Below are 22,316 nucleotides of genomic sequence, written 5' to 3'. Positions count from 1 at the left end.
TCATTGTTATTATTACTACTACTACTACTACTACTACTACTAATATTTTCATAAACATCCTTGGCAGTATTACATGTTATGTTTTCCACACCACCCACCTTCGTCCCCATCATTGGCACTAACAGTCAGGATGGCAAAGCCGACGTCGGCGTCTTCATCCACATCCACTTCATAGGAAGCCTTGGCGAACGCTGGCTTGTTGTCGTTGACGTCACTGATGAAAACGCGAACGTACGCCGTGTCTGGAAAGGAACAAGAGAGAGAGGAGAAGGGGATTAGAATGAGACATTTCCTTTTTTCAAATCAAAAACAGAGGAAGATAATGCATCTTTTTTTTTTTCGATTACAGATAAGAAATGGTACCATGGGTGTATGACCCCATTTTGCCAGACGTGAAGGGCTTTCATCTCCCGTCTCCATCGATGTGTAGGCTTGCATCAAAAAGAACACTTTATTTTTACATTTAAACACGGAACTAAAGCCGAGTACCAAGTGCCCCGGAGGCATTTGCGGTGGGCTCTGCAGATGAGCAACCCAACACACTGATGTTACTTTGATATCAGCACCAAGCACTGGCGTGATCTTGCAGCACGCGCTCGCAGATAAATTATTGAAACCAGGGTGTGAAAGATGGCGCGCTCTTCATGGCACTTATAGTCACCTAATACAACAGCTTTGGGAAACAAGCGCGCGACACCAAACAGAGTAAACCATTTTGTGGCACTTATAGTCACCTAATACAACAGCTTTGTGAAACAAGCGCGCGACACCAAACAGAGTAAACCATTTGTCAGCTCAAACTCCTGTGTGGAGAAGCTCTTGTTTTGTCTTGACTTATGCTTAAAAGACCAATCTGGAAATGAGGTAAAGCGGTGGATCGTGGTGGAGACGCTGGCTTGAGAGGTACGGTCCTACAAGAATGGTGTTTGTTTCAAGCATTTTCTATTGTTCTCAGATGGGTGGACAGATCATGAAGGAGGCAGGATCCTCGTTTCTACACTTGTCAAACATGGTGGACATCGGTGGTGGCTGCTATTGTCCTACAATATGTCCAATAAAGCTGGACATATAACTGAAACAAGCTTGAGCTCTGTTTGTTTGGACTTGTGATGGAATTATTTCAGCTGAATACCAAGGCAAGAGAAATATTTTTGGCGATATATCAAAGATAGCAACATGGAAATGTCATGTCAAGTGAAATCAGTCACTGCGGTGTAAACCAAGACGTCACCTCGCAAGGAGAAAGAGGCTTTCCTCTCCTTACTGTGCAGGCTTTACATTGAAATGTCATTGAAAGGACACTCATTCATTCCACCCTGAGTAACAAATGTGTGCAGGTAGATTACCAGCAGTTCTGCTCATCTATTCCGGTCCATCACTGAGAAAAAAATCATTTGAAAAATGTGCAATACCAGCATGTCATTAGAAACGCCGTCTATCCACGAATCCTGTCGGACACTTTGAAATCCGCTCGCACTCAAAAAAAGCTGCTTTAGTTCCGCTAATGAATTGCAAAGCAACGTTTAATGGGTAATGTATTGATTGTCCGCAGGAGACGCTCCGATGCAAAGAAGGCAAACAAGAGGATTTGTTCTTGAAAGGACTTGTTTGTCACATTAGAGGCAAATTAAATGTCACCTTTAATTCCAGCGTGTTTTGGTTCCCCCTAAAAGGCTTGTACATACAGGTGTCTTGCAGGGAATGGGATCGATGCGTCTGAAGGAGCCGCGGTAAAATGACTTTTCCAGCCATTTAATTGGAAGCAACGGATTGAGCTGATGAAATGAAATCACCAAATTGTCAGTCAACGCTCTTTTTTACACTGAAAATATGTATAGTATAGTTGTAGAGAGAACAGACTGGTCATCAGAAACAAGGGGGGGTGTGGTTTTATTTTCATGCTGGTTCATGATTCTCATGGCCATCATGACACAGTGTTGCAGGGTTGATGAAACAGCGTCCTGAGTTTCAGAGGCCACTAGATGGCGCTCTTGGTTTAGAAATGATGTGGTTTATGTATTTTTCCGGCCAGACCGGAGACATCATCTCTCCAGCGAGTCCTGGGTCTACTCCAGGGTCTCCTCCCGGTAGGACATGCCCGGAACACCTCCCCAGGGAGGCGTCCAGGGGGCATCCGGATCAGATGCCCGAGCCACCTCAGCTGGTTCCTCTCCATGTGGAGGAGCAGCGGCTCCACCCCGAGCTCCTCCCGGATGACCGAACTCCTCACCCTATCTCTAAGGGTGCGCCCAGCCACCATGCGGAGGAAACTCATCTCAGCCGCTTGTATCCGCGATCTCATCCTTTCGGTCACTACCCAAAGCTCGTGACCATAGGTGAGGGTGGGAACGTAGATCGATCGGTAAATCCAGAGCTTCGTCTTGTTCCCTCTTCACCACGGCGGTCCGATACAGCGACCGCATCACTGCTGCCGCTGCACCAACCCGTCTATCAATCTCACACTCCCCTTTTCCCTCACTTGAGAGCAAGACCCCGAGATACCTAAACTGCACCAGTTGGGGCAAGAACTCTCCACCGACCCGGAGAGAGCAAACCACCTTATTCCTTATTCCGAAGATCCTTTATTTGGATATTGAATTGGTTCAAGATATGCTCATTCACTGATCTGAAACTTGTCATATTCATTCCTTAATTTGACTTTCAGATGTATTTTTTCCTGATATTTCTGTCCCCAACAGCCCAACCTCAACCATTGTAGGTTATAAAAAAAAAAGAAAACCAAATTGTAGATTATACAACTCTTAAAACTGTTATAATTTTTTTTTTCTTCAAAGTGACACACCTCTGGAATGTATACTGTAAATATTCAGTATGAAATGATCATATATCCTTTCCAAAGTTGGGCGCCGCACGCCTTCATAGAACTGGAGTTACATCCAGGTAACTGGTAATTCTGCTGAATTATTGAGAACGACATCACAATCTCAATGTATGGAAATGAAATTCTGATGTAGATGTTGGTGAGACTTAAACAACTGCTTCAGCACGTCTCCGTCTGCGTAAAGAAAAGCGAATGACTATCCATTCCATTCTGTGTGAAATTGAAGGAACAAGTGGTGCAGGATCAGCGCTAACCTCCGAAATATATTTCATTTGTTCTGATATACCAAACGAGTTTTTCTCCAGCTTCAGAGTGATTGGCACTACAGGCCTCCTCGATGCATCAAATCCCAAGATCAGCTATTTGTCTATGACCCTGTTTATTAAAAAATATGTTTTGGAGTGTCATGCTCATCTACTCCGACGCCCTCCCTCTCTCCACCCATCTGTGCAAGCAGCTGTTGTTTTCTTCCCCGCTTCACTGTTCTAGCATGTCGAGAACGTATGCATTCCATTTGGCATGGAATGAGAGGCGAGGAAGAGAGTAAAGGAAGGGGACGGAGTGAAAGCGAGATTGCCACTGGCGCCTCAGATTAGAGGGATGAGTCAATGCCGGGAGGAGATGATCGGAGCTTTAATTCAAATGCAAACGGTGGCGCTCAACTTTCGACCAGAAAAATGGGATCACAAAGCCAAGCAAAGTGTTTATAGAGGAGGAAAGGGATTTGGCCATTATTATTTCCAGTGGATTCTCATATGCCTCATGGTTATCTACTCAAACGTACGACGGAAGATGATTCACATTTCAACGTAAATCACTGCTCGACATGACTTTCCTTTGAACGTTCAATTGGAACCAATAAATTGAACAATGAATTGAATGACATGCTCATATCGTTGCGTTGGCTGTGTTGTAGGTGAGCCACTATGAAGTGCCTCCGACGACCAAGTGAGAAGTGACTGACGTCCCTTAGAATTGGGACGGCACGTCATGACGTTAGGCGTCAAGACAACGTTAGCATCATGGGCTGCCGTGGTGCGTTTTGTTCACTGTATATCGGGTGTTGGAGGCGTTTTGGAAACGGCTGCTCCAACTGTTTTTGCAACTGTTTTGCAATTGTTTTGAGCTCACTTGGTTTGGTGAACCAGCCGAGGAGAAATGGGCGGAGCTGAAGCTATTTTGCGGTGATGCGTCTGTACATCTGAGGAATGTCGACGGTAACGTTAGCCTGGATGTTAGCCGACTGTTAAGAAGAAATGACATAAGGTTGTGTTGTTCATTTTGTCGGACACGGTCGACTCGTGTGACACGAGGAGAAAGTAAACAAACAGAAGAGTCGTCCGTGTTACTACAATGTCCCAAGTCATGTTATTCACTTCACATTTTGGCGACCTGGGAATCTACATCTTCATATTCCCACTTGGGTTCAAGTCAGACTCGGAGCTCCCTGGGTTTGAAGGGATCATTTCAAGTGGTGAACGGTGAGTGGACTCAGTTTCGGGAGTATTGGGACACGCTACACTCAAACGTGATGCACAGTGTTAGGGCCAAAAACCAGAGTTAGGGTGAGGATTTGGACAGACGCTAAAGCTTTGAGGAGAAAAGACAGACTCAAGAACAGTGATGGGTAGATGGGGCTTCATGAAACAGTACTGCAGGGTTAATGAAACAATGTCCTAATTTCCAGAGGCCACTAGATGTCGCTCTTGGTATAGAGATGATTTGAGGTTTCATTGAATGAGTTGTTCAAGTCCAAACAGCAGACAATGGTGTACATGTCTCTGGATATGTTTGGATGGTTCAAAATAAACAAAAGCGTCTGCTTTCACTACCTAGTTGGCTGTGTTCGCGGAAAACACAGTGATGTTATTTATCTGATCGACCTGGATGAACTAATCCTCGAGACTTGAATTATTTACGATTATTTATTTCATTCCTGTCCGAGCCCAAAATGAGAGTAATGCGATGAACTGAACACACTGAATTGAGCAACAGGGGAATGATATAAATAAATAAAATGTCACCAATGTTGCTCTGAATATTTGTGAATGAAAAATACATGACATTTTTTGGTGAGAAAAAAAAAAGTAAGAATATTGCACAACAATAAGAAATTAGATTTGTTTTTGAGCTGCCTGAGTGTTGACATTTATTCGCTGTCTTCATTGTGGCAGATGAAAACACAGCAATGACTCGTACCAGAGTTTGGCTGCCCATGTTTGCCTGGCCGCGATGACTCCCAGCTGTCCACGGACTGGACCTCCAGCAGGTATGAACTTTTCGTCTCACGGTCAAACACGGCCTCACTGTAGATGTAGCCCAACTCTGGATCGATGCGGAAATATTGGTGGTCGCCGCTGCGATCCTCGAGCAGCGAGTAGGTGATCTGGAATGATGAGTCAGCAGAGTCAGGTCTGAGAAACTCTTATTTTCACCACTTGTCGGTACCTTGCCGTTCAGTCCCAGGTCCAGGTCATTGGCGGAGACCTGGAACACCAAGGCTCCCGAAGCAGCACCTTCCGTGACTGACGCCTCGTAGATGGAGGATGTGAAAAATGGCACGTTGTCATTGACATCTGTATAAAGCAGGAGGACAGTGGTGAGAAAAGTGTGTCAGTCTTAAACTTACACCGAAAATACATGTGAAAAAATATATGTTGAATTGCAAAAGCATGTTGACTGTCAAACTTTAACAGTCCATCAAACAAACTATGACATGAAACGACTGTAGTTTACACGACCAATGAGGAAGCAGTTTGTGTGCAAAGCTCTTTATTGAGGAAGCGACAAATAATCCAAGAGACAATCGATCCGTAACTATGTCTCACAAAAAACAGGCTCAAACCAGAGGCCACATCATGAAGGTGTTTGTCGAATGTAACTTTTAAAATGCGGTCAGTTCGGCGGAAAAGTGTGTTTTTGAAGTTTCATGACAGATTATTGAGGTGTAGATGAGGTTTCATGAAACAGTGTCCTGATTTCCAGTGCCCACCAGATGGCACTGTACTCTGGATGCAAGCGTTTGCTAGAACATGTGGCTCCTGACTGGATGTGAGTTCCTCTACTTTTGTTTCCACTCTTTCATCAGTCACTTCAGCTTCCGTCAGACCTGACGGCAGGAACAAACATGTTCTTTGACTGCATTCGAGCAAGTGCCACGTCTGAGCTGACGTCGCGGTCTCAGATGGAATCGGAACACTTGTATCACACTGGAAATACTGTTCCATCTTGAGGTGTCTGTGATGTCCAAGCTACGGCTTGATGCAGCCGCATCTTCTAACTTCAGTCAGGAGAAAAATATCACGTGGGGTCGCGAGAAAAAACAACTGCCTCAAAGAGAGAAGATTTAAAAATACCTTAATAACTAAGAGCATTTTTATGTCACGATGTTAAAGTACGAATGAGGTCGAGACAGCAACTACGTTGAGTGGAAGTGGCTGCACATACAGTATTATGTTAGATAAACACAGTTATATTCCATGACAATCTCTGAGCACAATGGACAAATCCATGACATGAACTCAATGGATCGATTCATCATAGAATTATGACTGCCAGGCACACTGTTTCAAAAGAATTGATTTTTTATTCTTCAAATGTTATTTGAGGGACCATATGTTTTTACAAAAAAAAAGGGTTTATTGACGGAAAAGCACATCATTTATTCAACCAGCCGTGGGGAATTCAATTCCTTCTGCAGCCCTGCCACATGTTCTCACTCCTGGAAGTCATTTGTTAACAGTTGGACAGAACTGCTTCAAGTCTGACTTGGAGCCTGGTCACAATGCGACTCGGAGCTGTTCTGCCCAAACGTCAACACGTGACTTACAAGGAGTGAGACTGTGGAGCAATAGACCACGATATATACTGAGACCAGTGTGAGGGGCTGTCAAGCCAAAAGACAGTCGAAAATGCACGTCAAATGTTATTTTATTTGTATTTATTTGTCTTAGAGTAGATTATATTAGATGGCCTTTAAGTGTAACCATGCCACATTATATTGTAAAAACACATTAGATAGATAGATGGATAGATGGATAGATGGATGGACGGACGGACGGACGGACGGACAGACAGACAGACAGACACAGATAGAGGGATAGATAGATAGATAGATAGATAGATAAATAGATAGATAGACAGACAGATAGATAGATAGATAGATAGACAGATAGATAGATAGATAGACAGACAGACAGACACACAGATAGATAGACGGACGGACGGACAGACAGACAGAGACACAGATAGATAGATAGATAGATAGATAGATAGATAGATAGATAGATAGACGGACAGACACACAGATAGATAGACGGACGGACGGACAGACAGACAGAGACACAGATAGATAGATAGATAGATAGATAGATAGATAGATAGATAGATAGATAGATAGATAGATAGATAGATGATAGATAGATAGATAGATAGATAGATAGATAGATAGATAGATAGATAGATAGATAGACGGACAGACACACAGATAGATAGATAGATAGATAGATGATAGATAGATAGATAGATAGATAGATAGAGAGATAGATAGATAGATAGACGGACGGACGGACGGACGGACGGACGGACAGACAGACAGACAGAGCATTCACTCAGTCACCGACTGAACACTGATGCTAGAATAGATTTAGGTGTGCAACTAGTTAAACATCTGATGTAAAAACATGTTTAATATCTGTCTTAAAAACCACTCATTACCCATGTTTCTTTTAGCATTTTTAGGATTGAAGCCCGCACTGCAGGTGAAGAAACTGCCTTTCTAGTATATTGTATTATTTATCTGCCAGTGACAATTAGATTAGAAAATTCGCTGAGCACGACTGCGTGGGTTGAGCGTCTTTTGTGCCGTCTTCCCTGTGGCGACAGTGTGGTGTTTCAAACCAAAGAACGATAATTTGTAGCAATGTGGGAAGTCAAACTTCATCTAAAACTCCTTAGATCGAAGGGCGTAAGGTAAAATAAATATTGTCTGATCTCACTTCTCTGTGTGTTTGTGTAAAATCTAACAACTGAGATTGGAGTCACACAAAGAGACACATGTTCAATTGTGTTGCTTTGACTTAGATCCCAGTTTGCTCCCCTTCCTCTTTCTGTCTTAGAAAGAACTCCGACTCTGTGACGGCCTGTTAAGTTGGCATTTTTAATTCATTGAACCATTTAACCAGGGGAGACAAAGGAAAGATGAAAATGAGCAGGCAAAACCTTCATCCATCCATCCATCCATCCATCCATCCATCCATCCATTAAAGCGTTCAAAACGCATTGTTTTCACCCACGTCTCAAATTCCGACACTACAGCCGGTCTCCTTTTGATCGACCTTGACTACACACCAGAGGTCGCCGAATTCAGAATCTGACTGATGACAGCGAAGACAGGAGAATATTCCAGGTCAAAATACAGCGCGTACATGCTGTTGTCTGAGGAGTGGGCTCTGTCTATCTCTATAGATCTCTATATCTGACAGTAGAATTATTTGCTTTATTGTTAAATAGTGCACTGTTATACTGGAATGTATACTATACTATTTTTTGTGTTTGTTGAGAGGAGATTGTTCTTGTGCTCTTTGTATTCTATGTACAATTTTTAAAGTCTAACTTGCTTTGTTGTTTGTTTAATGTTCAACCAACTTCTTTAAAAAATGTAAATAATGAAGATTGAATAATATGGATTTAAATAAGGAATACAATTATTTTAAATTATCGCCGATCCCTGAGCTTCGTAACCCAGTTTCAATGAGTAAAAATACCAAAAGCTGTGACATCAATTTCTTTGTTAATTTCTTCATTGGAGAGACACTGTTGAGATTCACAACATGGCTGATGTCAAGCCGAAGTATTCAATCCAGACATTGACTAAGACACGGAGACCCCAGTTTTTGAACGTCTCGGAAATTGTAATTGTAATTAGTATTTTGAATGAAAATCGAGAACTCGAACGCCCGTGAAAAAAGCCGAAGTCCGCGAGAGCGCGGACTGACCAGCTGACCCACAACGCGCTTTGTTATTGTGTATAACGCAGCCTCTGTATGCAGACGTGTCCCGTTAGCTACATTTACTGACTGTTTTTTCTTCATATTGAGGTGTAAAACCTTTCCTGTCTCCACACTGGACCGTGGTAGAGTGTCACAGGGGAGGTGCTGGAGCGCTCACTCCAGGGTTTGATGTCCTGTTGTGGGCTGGAGCTGGGACAGGGATGAGGCCAGTCTGGGACAGAGCGTGACTTGGTTGATGACTTTGTCACAGCCAAACTGCACAGAAGCGCACATTCAGAGCTGGACACGCACCGGGCACCTCTTCACTTCTGGAGAGACCTCACTCACTCGGCAACCCCTCCCACATGCAGCGGCCACACACATAGAGGAACAGCCACCTGCAGCAGACGCTCTACATTCACTCCTACAAAAGACTGTTTTAAGGCTTGGAACGCATTAGTTCTTTTTCCATTCATTGTAATGGGAAAAATCCATTCAGATTTCAAACAAATTGCTTCTTGAACGGCCGTCTGGAACGGATTGTGGTCCAGAACCTAGGTACCACTGTATTTCCATTGATACTTCCTACTGACATGACAATAATGACAGGACAGAACTATGGTGAACCAAACACCCAGGACATCTACATACACATTTCTCATTCAGATACAAATAAACAGAAGGCTACTGTCAAAACATGATAACATGATGACAGGACAACCAGGCAAAAGTTAGGTGTGATAAATTGTGAGAAATTTTTCATTAATACTTTTGCAAAAAAGAGGGGAAAAATGGTCACTTACCTGTGACATTGATGAAGACCGTCGAAAAGGCTGCTAGCGGAACGGCTGCCACATTCTGGGCTCTGACTCGAAGCATGAAATTCTGAGTCGTCTCGTAGTCCAAAGGTTCCGCCACCAAGATTGAGGCTGAGCCGTCTTCCCGGTTGGGGGTCAGATAGAATCGGACCGGCATGTTGGTCTCAGGTACCATTCCGTCTTCCAGGTTGTAGGTCACTCTCGGGTCCCCCAGGGGTGAGGTGGCTTTAATGGTCTGTTCGGAGGCATAAAGAGATATAATATATTGTTCATCCTCGTAACAAAACGTAGGAGGTATAAACTGTCATTCACTCCTTGGTTTAAAAACATATTAATCTGCATATTCCAGAAGAGAGAAGCTCCTTATTTTGACAGGTTAATGTTTACAGATATTTTTCAAAAATATCCAGTAAAACAAAGACAGTTTATGTTTTTTTGTTTTTCCCCAAAACAAGATTGATCAGGGGATTGGAGCAGCAGGGGTTTTCTATTTTGATAATTGTGGAACTGGATCCCTGCGTCGCTGAAACAGGCTGCGCACCTTAAATACGCTCCTTCAAGAGCCATTCAGCCTATCAGCAGCCTTTCTGCAGCCTGACTGCTTATTTATTCTGCAGCAGTCTTCGTCGCTGGCCGTATTCTAAGAGAAAGAGTGTGGGGGGGTGAGGGGCATGAAACCTTTAGCGTTGTGAAATGACGGGTTGGAAATAAAAAGTAACTTGGCTCCAGTCTTTGGTCAGAAAACAAGCGCAAGTTTAAAAAAAAAAATGGGCCGCAACGTGCCTTCGGAGCATAAAACGCCACTGTATTTTACACAGCCTGCATTATTAAAGGACAGAGGCAGATAAACTGCTGGTGGAAAAGCAAGGCAAGTGAATGGCATTACAAATCTTCTTCAGACTAAAATGGATGAGAGTGGAGCTGTCGGGGTTCCCGTGCTGCTTATACACTGCAGCGGCCTGCGAGTGCCTTCAGAGACAGTGTTTTGATGGAGCAACACCTTTGGGTGACCCCGGTGTAAAGCAAGCAGCTGCTGAGTCTGCCTGATGTTAACAGTGTGTTAAACATGCTGAGGCAGAGCCAGCACCGAGCAAAGCAGAGACACCGTCCGCCTGTAAGAGGTGAGGCCTCTGGAGGAAAGGAAAAGTCAAGAAATAACATGGAGAAAAGAGGAGGGCTGCGTTGATGCCTCGATTCCCATTTGGAAATATTGACTGACCTTCCACTGTTGTGTGGGAGTTCATATGATGATGCTGATCTGATAGACATGTAAATGTCCCATGAATACACGGCATGACAAATTCGCTGTTTCACGGCGGAAGATTTAGCGCGTGGTCTTTTTTTTTTACCAGTAAATGGTGCGATAAGGAAAGGCGCAACATGCACTGTGCGCCATTGAACTTCTGAACACAGTTGTACGGACCTCGACCCACCGGTCCACGGAGGAAACATTGCGGTGCATTATAGAAGCCATGCTAACAAGTTGTTAGCAGTCTCCATAACTCCATGTCAGCGACTCTTTAGTCAGGTTTCATGACGCCTACGTGGCTTGTGAGTAGCCATCACTCTGAACAATGAACTCAGTTACGGTGAGTTGACATGAAGAGGAGCAATTCTCATGATGCTTTGCAGCCCATCAACCAATCGTAGTGCTGATGACTCACAGGCAAACATCTCCATCTTGCCAAGATTCTGCCTCTTCATGTCAGACCAAGGAAACTCCAGGCATTTTATTGAGCGGTCAGAGGTATTGTTTTCGTCCGTGTGTTCCCGCTTCTCCAGTTCAGCTGCACCACTGTTGCCAGCTGAGCGGCTCAGCGCACAGGAGCTGATCGACCACTGCGAGGACGTCACAGTTCGCAAGCGCGGGAACCAGAAACGGAGAGATGTGATTGGTCGACAGGGCTGCAGAGCATCACGGGAACCATTCAGTTTCATTTCACGTCACCTTAACTGAGTTTATCATTGAGAGTGATGCCACCTCACATGCCGCAGCTATTATAGGGAGCCTAAGTCTGCGCCCCTTCCGTAAGATAAAAATAAAGGAAGTCTACTGGGGGATCAAAGTCATTTTTTGGTCCACTTTGCCGCATGCCTTGGATCACACAAAATAATGATGTGAGTTTTGATGACGTTAAAATACGTCATTATTTGGACTACAAATCAAACGTTGCACGTGTGACGTCACAGCAGAATCCGACTTCTCCGGCGCTAAAGGTACTAAGCTTTCAAAGGTAGAAGCTAGCAAACATTTGGTGACATCAGCAAATGGAGCTCTGACGCCACCATTTATCGAGTGAGAACCGGCGACAAGCATTGTAGTTCAGTACGGCATATTGCACAAAACCAAAAGTAACTTTTGATGGTAGAAAAACAGCGGTCACACGACATTAAAATGTGTCGTATTTCAATGTATTTCAAGCTAGAAAACAACTTTCATCTCTCCAATGACTCTCGTTCATATTTCATTCATATAGTTATATAGTTATATAGGTCCCAAAAGGCGGGGGTAGATGGGCGGGACTTATGCTCTACATCCCACAGTAACTATGTCATGTTTCTGTATTCTATGGTTTTATTCTGGCATTTCCCGGTTGTGTGTTGTTCTATTTCCTGTCCTCCCTGGTCACACCCCCTCCAGCTTTACAACAACACACCTGGCACCAATACTCCAATCAAACCATGTGGATTTCTACACCTTGGTGTCAGACTGTGTTGCCAGATGGTTACTTCGCGTCCACCGGTAAAGATCTTTGTTCCCTTGTGACTGATAGTTTTGAATTGTGCCTGCATGTTTATTATCTGCCGCATTCTTAGTTTTTTCCTCGTTTTGTTTTCTGCCTTTCGCTGTTAGCTGTGTGCTTCGTGTGAGTGTTCCTGCTACTCACCATTTGTTTTTCTCTGATTAGTTTTCTTCCTCAAGAGTGTGAGTCAATTCCACCGACGAGCGCTTTTTGTTATTTGGGCCTTGTGAGTTTATACCAAGTGTGTTTTTGTTGTCCCCATTATTTAGGCTTGAGTTTTGATTCACCGATTTTCAGAGGTTTTTCCCCCGCTCCCTACGTGTTGTCTGTGTTGCATTTTGGTGTCGTCTTCCTTCGTTCTTGTTCGTGTTTGATTTTTGTGTATTTGTGTTAAATCTCTTGCTTGATCTACTCCCGTTGTTTCGAGTCGTCTGTACACCATGACAACTATTCCGCTATGTCCTTGTATTATTAGACACGGCCTGTGAGAATACTGTCTGACATTGAAACTGACCTTGGAGCTAAGACCACTGATACAGACCACTGATAAATATGACGTGGAAAGAACCAGGTGCATCAAAAGTGTGTCGCTCACACTTGAGATGGCCTGAGCGGCTCGCGCATGCGGGGAGAGTGACCAGGCAGAGCTGTGGAACTCCTAAACACAGTCTATGCAGATGAGTTTTGACATGCACAGGTTTACGGACCACTCGGCGAGTCGGCAGACACATGTCTCGGAGGCACTTGTGCCATGAATTATAACGTTCCCACACCACTGCCCAGGAAATGGGGATTGAGGTGAGCACATCGTGGGTGAGTCAGTCGTTGCAACATCGCGGGGTCAGTGGGGGATGGAGACAGTTACTTAGGGAAGGGGTCAACGGCCACATATAGATGAGCAACACCTTCGCTCCTAAGAACAATCGGATGCTTCTGGACGGCTGGAGAGAACCAAAGCGCCTGGAGGAAACGCACTCGGAGAACATGCAAATGCCACACAAGAAGGACATGGGTTCACCCTGAGCGTTTCCTCACTGCAGGATTATTGCTTGAGGCTCTACCTCGACGCCATTGTTCTGCCCTCGGCGTGAACCCAAGACCAAGGAATGTAATATTAAAATGGAAGCCTTGCTTACTGTTTTCAATAGCATCACAAAGACTGCACCAGCTGCTGCTCGTCTTTTTTCAAACCAGCCTCCTCAGGTGTAAATTGGAATCCATAAGCGGAGCTAATGAATATTCAATGAATCGCAGTAGTTTGCTGTCTTCGCTCCCAAAAATATTTTCATCATGCATCAACATGAAAACAATTCTTTTGAAATAGATATTTCTGGCAACGTGGGGATGATTTGAGAAGTAGGTTGAAAAGAGAGTGAAAAAATGGATATACTGTATTATGGATTATGAATCTGCAATTCAAAATGAAAAGAGCATTTCTCAGTGGGCAAAGAAATATGGACACACATAAAACATTCATTTGCTACATTTGCTCGTTCATTTTGTCTCGCAGAAAAAATGGGATTTTTAAATCAGCCTGTTTCGAAGTATCAGTTTCCGAATCATAAGGCTCTACTTTTTTCTTGCAGTCTGAACCCCGCGGCTTATACAACAATGCAGCTAATATATAGATGTTTCCAGGCTAAAGAGCCTAATGCAGCCAAAATACTGAGCCTCCTCACATCAAACCCATGACATCACAGGTGTTTTATTGACCTTAAAGCGCTCAAAATGCGCTGTTTTCGCCCGCGTATCCGCAGCTCCGCCCACAGAGCCGATCTCCTGGAGGAGCGGAGACGAGAAGCAGCAGCTGAGACCGGCTGTGGTGTCGGAACTTGGGACACATTTTGAGCGCTTTAATGTCAATAAAAGATGTGAGGAGTTGATGATTCCAGTTCAGAACATTGGCCAGTTTGTTTCATGAGTCAGTCTCCATGCTGGAGCCCGTTTTCCAAACTAGTTTAGAAGCATTTTTAAGCCTTTCTACGGTGCAGACAGCACCACTACACCCGCAGCTTATAGACCTCTGCGGCTCATGTAGGAACAAGATCTGTTTTCCTTCTTAAAGTTAGTGGGTGCCAATATTCCATTGGGCCACATAGTCCGGTATTTACAGTTAATGAATGGACCAGTTAATGTTGGAATGGAAGACACTCAGATTTTAACTGACGTTAAGAATGTCAACAGTAATAAAAATACAACATAAAATGGACTGAAACATGAGCAATTTTCTTCATGTTGTTTACATGAAAGGAAAGCGGAGTGTAAAGCAGGAATACAAGGGGCGCTATTTTTCCAGTTGGGTGAGAAGTTTTCATCCACAAACCATGTCACAGCCGGGGTTGTGACCACTCCAACACCTTCAGGCTGGACTCTTCTGTTTATATGGCTTATGTTGTCATCGCTTCTTGTTCCATCAAACTTGGCCTACTCCTCCTATACCACACAAATACGCTCTTCCTCGGACACTATGGCCGCCCGTGGTTTCCAGTAGCACTGCACTGTTTCCATCCATATAGGAAAGCTTTGTGGAAACAAGCAGAAATATGGACAAAAGGATCCGTCCGTACCCGTACGAAGCGTTAAGTGTGAATGGGCCTTTCGTCAGATCCTGAAAAGCTGTGTGAAAACTTTGGCTGGGACGATGACAGAAAATTTCAAGCAAAAAAGTAGGACTGTTGGAACTGACGATTAACCCAATATTGGGATTCAGTTCGTCTTCCTCTGCTACCCCCAAAGTATCTATGGAGGCGTTGGACAGCAGCGATCATAAGCAAGCACCACAAGAGGATGTCAATGTAGTGCGCTGTGATTCCGCCCCAAACTCTTGTGTCGTTCTCACAGTTTTCACCAAAGTTTAGAGGCTGACAGAGAGAAACTTTAGCACCACAACGCACCAGCAGATTGTGCTCCTCACACACTTCAGTCCAGTTTTAGATTAGCATTTATTCTCTGCTAACTTTGCAGCCAAAAAGTTCCCCGACAACTTTTCAAACGTTAAGTTGCTGTACTTGAGTGGCGACAACGCCGCTGGCATGTAAATGGCTGAGGCATCCAGTAGAAAACTATTGTGGATTAAAGCAGTGCGCTCTACTTAAAAAAAGCCTCTGTCAACCTGAGTGCTTTTTCTTCATTCTTAACATTTTGAGGAAAAGGTTACCCTAATCAATTCCACCCAAATATAGTTTGGTATGGTAATATATTTTTAGTTGTGTGACAGTCGTCCACCGACCTGCAGCGCGGTGCGAACAATCCCCTCCCACTCCTCCTCATGCCACACAGAGTGTTTTGAGCTTGTAAGTGATGCAACCTTCCGCCATGTGCCCTGGCCACTAAACCACAGCGCTAATACACCTGGCTCCATGAGGTTTCGTGAAACAGTGTCCTGGTTTTCAGAGGCCACCAGATGGCGCTGTCTGCTGTAAAATGTTTGGACTTGAACAAGTGATTCAATGGAACCTCACATCATTTCTAAACCGAGAGCGTCATCTCGAGGCCTCTGAAAGTTAGGACACTGTTTCACGACACCTCACCTGCCCGTCACAACTGTTCAGTGAAGGGGTGTGAGAATTGCAGGTGGCAGAGCGGTTGTGAAAACATGAAGGAGAATGTTCTTCCAAACACATGGACGAGTCTATTTTGCGGTATACGTTGTGACGGCACGATTGAAGTACGTACCACGATGGGCGTGTCTCGAACTGTGTTTTCAGGAATGACCACACTGTAGCTATCCTTTTCCCATTGTGGAGGCTGATTCTTCACATTGGTGATGGTGACTGCCAGTTCCACTGAGCTGCTCCGGTTTCCTCCGTCTGTAGCGATGATTTCCCTGGTGATGTATGTCCTCTGTGGCAGAAGAGGAATAAGGGGAGAAGCACAGCTGTCACTAGAACTCAGACAGTGATCAGGAAAGGTTTTCACAGAGCAGCGAAAATTTAAAAAAATTTGGTAAAAAAAAAAAAAAAAAAAAATGGTGAATGGTGAAATGAACTCTGGCAACTCAGTCCACCATTCTGGGAGATGTTGTTGTAAGAATCTGGCAACACAATCCTCCACTCTCAGCAATAACAGCACCGACTCTGCGGCTCTCTGCCGGTCAGCTGGTGACCGAACAGGAGCGGTTCAACACAAGTGGAAATGATTATGAGTTTCCAACCCATGTGTCGCATGTTCCCTCTTTATTTGATCATTTCTTTGTTGTCCATGGTGTCAAGTATTAAGTATTAAGCTAAAGCGCAAAGTGTGATTCAAAGTCTGTATATGGTGTTGAACTTTTTGGTTCTACTAAAGTGTTGGAGAGTGCGATTAGAATTGCAGTTCGCGATGAGTGTTCAACCAATGTCTAGAAGCTTCTGCGTACACTACTAGTTTATTTTTTCTTTTTGATTTCAAAAGCAATTAATTTCTTTGAAAAACATGGATAAAAATGTGTACTAATGATGCAAAACGACTTTAGAAAAATTGACCACATTTGATATTCTGTGTTATTTGACTCCGGGCCACACATTTTCATTCCCCCAAAATAAATAAATAAAGATTTAGATTTGTTTTTTTCCTCTTCCAAATTGTATTGTGGACTGAACTTCTTGTATTCACGTAACTTTTGAGCACAGAATCAACAAACAAAACCGTTCAGAAACAGAAGTAGAAACAGAGTTGAAAGAACTACGTAACTCTGCAAGAAAGTTGGAAAGCGAGTCAAAGCCAGTTGTTCAGAACCTGGTCATGTGATTGTCTGAGAAAGTAGTGTTCACTGTCAGCAACCTCTGTGAAACTTGACTCAGGCACATCTCTTCACTTGGGCTTTTCCACCTCCAAGCAGTTCCACATTGGTTAACAAGCGGTTTTGGAAAAAAAAAAGGTCGACATTTAGTGCTTAAGGCGCAATGGCAAACGCACAAAAAATGTTTAGCAAAAGTTACGTTTTGCTCATTAGTTTGAAAAAAAAAGTTTGGAATACAATTAATTTCTTCTCGGAGGCACAGAAACCGGCGTGAGCCAGGGTTAGCGGTGGAAACAAGGAATTGGTATCTGGCAACATCTCCTCTTCCTTATCAGCGCAGCTTATTCCGAGACACAGACCTGTTTGCTGCACTCTGCGTGGCAATTTTCACTCCCCCTGCTTCATGTTCCTATCTGAGATTGTTATTCTTTTATGCGCGTATGGCGAGACGTCAGCGGCTGCGAGAGGAGAGTAATTTGCTTATGTTCACGTCCGCATGTCCGGATTCTGGGCTTCTGCCTCCACATGATGCCAGAGAGTCCCGTCGAACAACAAGCTGTAAGCTGATTTTCATCTTGCCGAGATAAAAGATCAGGAAACTGAAGGTGGTTTTGCTTGGGTTTCTAAAATATGAACAGCCGATTCAATTGACAAAACTGCCTAGTCATGAGTGATGGGTCGATGAAGTTTCATGACACAGTGTCCTGATTTTCAGAGGCCACTCGGTGGCGCTGTCAGCTGTTAAATGGTTGGACTTGAACCGATTCAATGAAGCCTCCCATCATTTCTAAACCAAGAGCGCCACCTAGTGGCCTCTGAAAATGAGGACGTTGTTTCATCAAAGCTGCAATACTGTTTCACGATACCTCATCGACCCATCACTAGTTCAGGCGAGGAAATCAGTTGTTACACTTCGAACTGCGAGTTCCTTTAGAGACCATGTTTCACTTGAAAGGTTTCATTCATGCTCCCAGCGTGAACATTAACTTGTTCCCCAATAACAAGTCCTTCATTTCCTTCATGGATGTGAAGGGTAAAGAGATACACACCTGGGAGATGGGCTGGTTGACATACACCCAGCCAGTCATGGGGTTGACTCTGAGGTACTCGGGCTGCTCAGTGGACATAGAATACGTGACTGCAGCGTTTGTCCCAAAGTCGTCGTCATGAGCTGCGACACGCAGAAAGCTGGTCCCAATCATCGTGTCCTCGCGGAGATAATCTGCAGGAAGAATTTCAGCGTGAGCAACTTGTGCGTGTTCTTCAGTTGGTTAGCGATGACTGTAGAGCACCATGCTGGTCTTCACACAAAAAGGTTGGCAGTTGGGTGGATGAGGTTTCACGAAGCACTGTCCTGGTTGTCAGAGGCCACCAGATGGTGCTGTCTGCTGTAAAACTCAGTCAATGAAACCTCACATCAGTTCTAAACCAAGAGCGCCATCTAGTGGCCTCCGACAATTAGAACACTGTTTCATCAACCCCTCAATACTGTTTCATGACACCTCATCCACCCATCAGTCGTAGACAGGAAGCAGCAATGAATAAAAGTGTCACGTCTCATTGCTGATCACTTACACTCGTATCTGATGTTCTCAAATTTAGGACTGTTGTCGTTCTGATCCAGGATGAGGATGGTCAGTTGACAAATGCCGATCAGCGGGTCAGCAGCCTGGTCGGTGGCCGTCACCGTCACGGCGTACTCTCGCTGGCGTTCACGGTCAAATTTCCTGGCAGTGAGTATGACGCCTGCAAACCCAGGAAGAACAACCAGATACTGTATATAACGCACTGCACACCAGTTACATGCATTTTCTCCGGCTGTGTCCCATGTCTCCCCCTTGGTTCTGAGCTCCCTCCACTATGAAGTGGGATGACCAAGTTAAGTGACTGACATCCCTAAGAATTGGAACAACACTTGATGACGTCACGTGTAAAGACAGCGTGTCATTGGCTGCCGTGCTGTGTCTTGTTTCCTGCATATCCAGTGTTGGAGACAACGTTTTGGAAATGACAGCTCCAACGTTTCTGCCACCTCTAGCATCGGTGCTGATCATCTCACTTGGTTTGGTGAACCAACGGAGAAGAAATGGGCGGAGCCTATGTTGCGGTGATAGATGTGTCAGAGGTATGAGGATGCTAACGTTAGCCTGGATGCTAGCCCACCGTTGTTTGTTCAGAAGAAATCCAAACCTACTGTTGAACATCCATGTTGTATTGTTCATGTTGTGGGACACGGTCGAGCATTTGGCTCGCTAACGTGTGACGCCAGAGAAAGTCAACAAAGGGAAGAGTAGTTCTGGCTACTAACGTGTCCCTGTTGTCCTGTCCAACAGTGTTTTGAAATCAGGTCCTTTGGTCTCCTGGAAATCTCTCCACACTTCATCTTCCCACTTGGTTTCAAGTCAGCTCCGGACATGAACGCGCAAAACCCAGTGTTATAGGGTGAGAAATGGGACACAGCCTTCACTGAATACTATTTCAAATGATGGCTTGGTAAAGGCAAAAAGTTCTACCTACAACAGGAACGCGAGATAGTGAAACTGAAACTACAAATCTTTATGTAATCTCATTTTTAAGTTACCAAAATATATGTGAAAAAGGGATTCCATTAAACTTTTAGTAAATTATTAATAAGGAAGCCCCTCAATTCAATTGAAAAAAAAAAATATATTTATTTATATATATATACATATATATATATATATATATATTTATTGAGAATATCCTGTTTATTTTTAACAACTCGTAATGTAGTTCTTTGAATGCAACTGATCACGTCAAGAAACAAAATCCGATGCCTCACACGAGCAGAGAATGCAACACCACGGGGCTGACTTCGTGAGACAGGACCCCTGGTGTGTCCCCACAGCTCCCTGCAGGGGTGTGTTTACCTGTCTCAGGGTGAATACTGAAAGCTGGCACCGTGGAGTCTTTGTGCATGAAGCCGTATGTCACCTTTCCATTGGAGCCCTCATCAGCATCTACGGCGAGGACCTGCAGGACAAACGTCCCTGTTGGCTGGTTCTCCAGAACCGACGTGCTCTCTCGGTACTGGTGGCACTATAGAAGAAGGGAAAGTGTTAGATCGATGTGAGGTTGAAGAAGAGGGGGGAGGATGCTGAAGCCTCCTCTCAATGTCAGGAAAGACGCTTTATATTCATGAACTTTTGAATCTCTTCCAGGAAGAGCTGCGGACCTCTGGTCATTGGCTCGGGTCACAATTTTCCAGCAAAGCTACGATGGAGAAGGAGAAGAAGGAGTATTTTTCTCACCCTTAAATGTATCAACACAGTAAAAAAAAAGGACTAAAACATACTCCTTTGTTCTTATTTAAAAACCACTGATTCCTCGGGGGAGGAGAGGGGGAGGGGCCAGTCTCTGCCTGCCATACTTACTTTTGACATCTAATTCATGACAAGAAGATTTCTAATTATTTCCTGTTCTCTCACTTCCTCCCACGTCTCGTCTCGCTGCTTCTGACATGCAACAATGCTTTACCTTTCATCACCCTTCCACCAGCTCTAGCTCCAAGTCATTACAGGCTTTCGCGGCTCTTCACAGCCTGTACATCCAATTGGAAAATTGAAATTATCGAGAGAGGAATGTATTGATCATTCGCAACTTGGACCTGAAATTAAACTAGTGCATTGGCAGGTGGTCACTCAGGTTTCCTCCCACAACACAGAAGCTTAATCGTTGACCTTTAGCTGCACAGGCTGATAATAGTTCTGGATTTTTTGGTTTTATTCAGTGTTGAATTTCTGCCGTGCAAATTCAGATGGTTTTTGAAATATGCTTTAGACTAGTTTGAAATAGTTTCACTTTCTGAAAAGTCTTTATTTTAGTTATTAGTATGGTTTCCAAGATTCAAAAATTCAAAACAGAGCCAGAATAAGTCATGCGACACTGTCACTGAACACATCTTATTCATACAAGAGTTATTTAACATGAGTAGATATATCAAATGAGACACATAGAAGTACGTTGATGTTTTTAAACTGTTCAAGAACTGTTGAAGAACCACAGCTCTGTGTCGTCTGTTTTTATGATCAGACTTCACAGGGTTAATAGATGTTCCAGTTGAGACCTGGAGCTTTGACTTCTGATGTATGAAGCAATAACAACACATTCCGATTTCAATCATGCTAAATCCACGAGGATTTTTGAACTCAGTGACAGTACTGCAAGAAGAAGTTTCAAAGTTTAAAAGATTGTTACGATCCAGTTTCAGTGAGTGGAATCGTGAATGGAAGTCCAAACTTCTATCAATACTAACTGACCTGTTTCCAAACCAAATCACCTCAACTTCTGTCCTGACTCTTCATTCTCTTTCAGTAAAATAAAGACATTTGTGTTCCTGCAAAAGTCCTGGACGACCCTGTGCCTTGCAGTATTTTAAGCAGAAAAAGGTCTGAGGAAGAAGAATGTCTTCACTCACAGACATGCGCCTTATTTTTATGGAAATATCCATTCTACCTGCAACGTCTGCAGGAACCTTTATTATTATTTCATTCAAGTTCATCGTTCAGACGGGTGTAATGAGGACCTCTGCTTTGTTTTCCTTCTCATTTCCTCACTGTGTACCAGAGAGTGAGGCGACCTCAAGAATATCCGAATTATCAGAGGTAATGACTCACACACCGCATACAAGAAAAAAAGTTGGAGGTTGTTAGAGGGAAATCAATTACGCATCGACAGAAACATTGACTGAGGGAGCTGCTTTAAGAGTGTTTGTATGGTCGCACAGAAGCTGAGCTTGGAGGCTACTTTCAGAGATAGGTTCGACCACGAAAACAAGAGACGCCATCATAAGGATCTGTCTCGCCCAGCTGTCACGCAGCTCTCGGGACCTTGAAGAGCACGACGGTGGGATGAATGGCTGGTGGTTGAGTGAAGAAAATAAATATTTGTTGTCAAAGCCCATTATTTGAAACATACATTTTTCTTTATTTCTACAGTGCTTTGAATCCAAAAACTCAGAAAACTGTGTACAAACACCAGCAATAGAGGCGGCCAGTCCAGGGCGTATTCCCGCCTCTCGCACACTGACCACTGCGAACGGCCCCAGCACTGCCCGCAACCCTCACCAGGACGAACTGAAGATGTACGTATGGAAACATCAGCAATAGAGAAATGTCATCACAACCAGCAAAGCCACATTGAAATATTTAATATACAATCATGAAAGCTCAAATAACATTT

General features: G+C 43.9%; 1 protein-coding gene across 2 annotated transcripts in view; it reads right to left on the bottom strand.

Annotated features, from left to right (window-relative positions):
* The window catches only part of si:ch211-186j3.6 (neural-cadherin), a 323,558-nt gene that overhangs the window by 168,701 nt on the left and 132,541 nt on the right, over positions 1-22,316 (bottom strand). For both annotated transcript variants that reach the window (XR_008413679.1, XM_053853874.1), the window contains exons 9-16: positions 20,006-20,174; positions 18,690-18,860; positions 18,164-18,336; positions 16,070-16,237; positions 9,636-9,885; positions 5,291-5,418; positions 5,042-5,228; positions 99-242 (exon numbers count right to left, since the gene is read on the bottom strand). Coding sequence is in view for 1 of the 2 variants with exons in the window: in XM_053853874.1 (XP_053709849.1) it covers positions 99-242; positions 5,042-5,228; positions 5,291-5,418; positions 9,636-9,885; positions 16,070-16,237; positions 18,164-18,336; positions 18,690-18,860; positions 20,006-20,174 (1,390 nt within the window). In the remaining variant the exon portion in view is untranslated. The remainder of the gene's footprint in view (positions 1-98; positions 243-5,041; positions 5,229-5,290; positions 5,419-9,635; positions 9,886-16,069; positions 16,238-18,163; positions 18,337-18,689; positions 18,861-20,005; positions 20,175-22,316) is intronic.

The sequence above is a fragment of the Synchiropus splendidus genome, chromosome 1 (genome assembly GCF_027744825.2).
Source record: "Synchiropus splendidus isolate RoL2022-P1 chromosome 1, RoL_Sspl_1.0, whole genome shotgun sequence".
Classification (NCBI taxonomy): Eukaryota; Metazoa; Chordata; class Actinopteri; order Syngnathiformes; family Callionymidae; genus Synchiropus; species Synchiropus splendidus.
The sequence above is the reverse complement of the archived record's forward strand: the minus strand, read 5'-3'. Positions and strand labels throughout refer to the sequence as shown.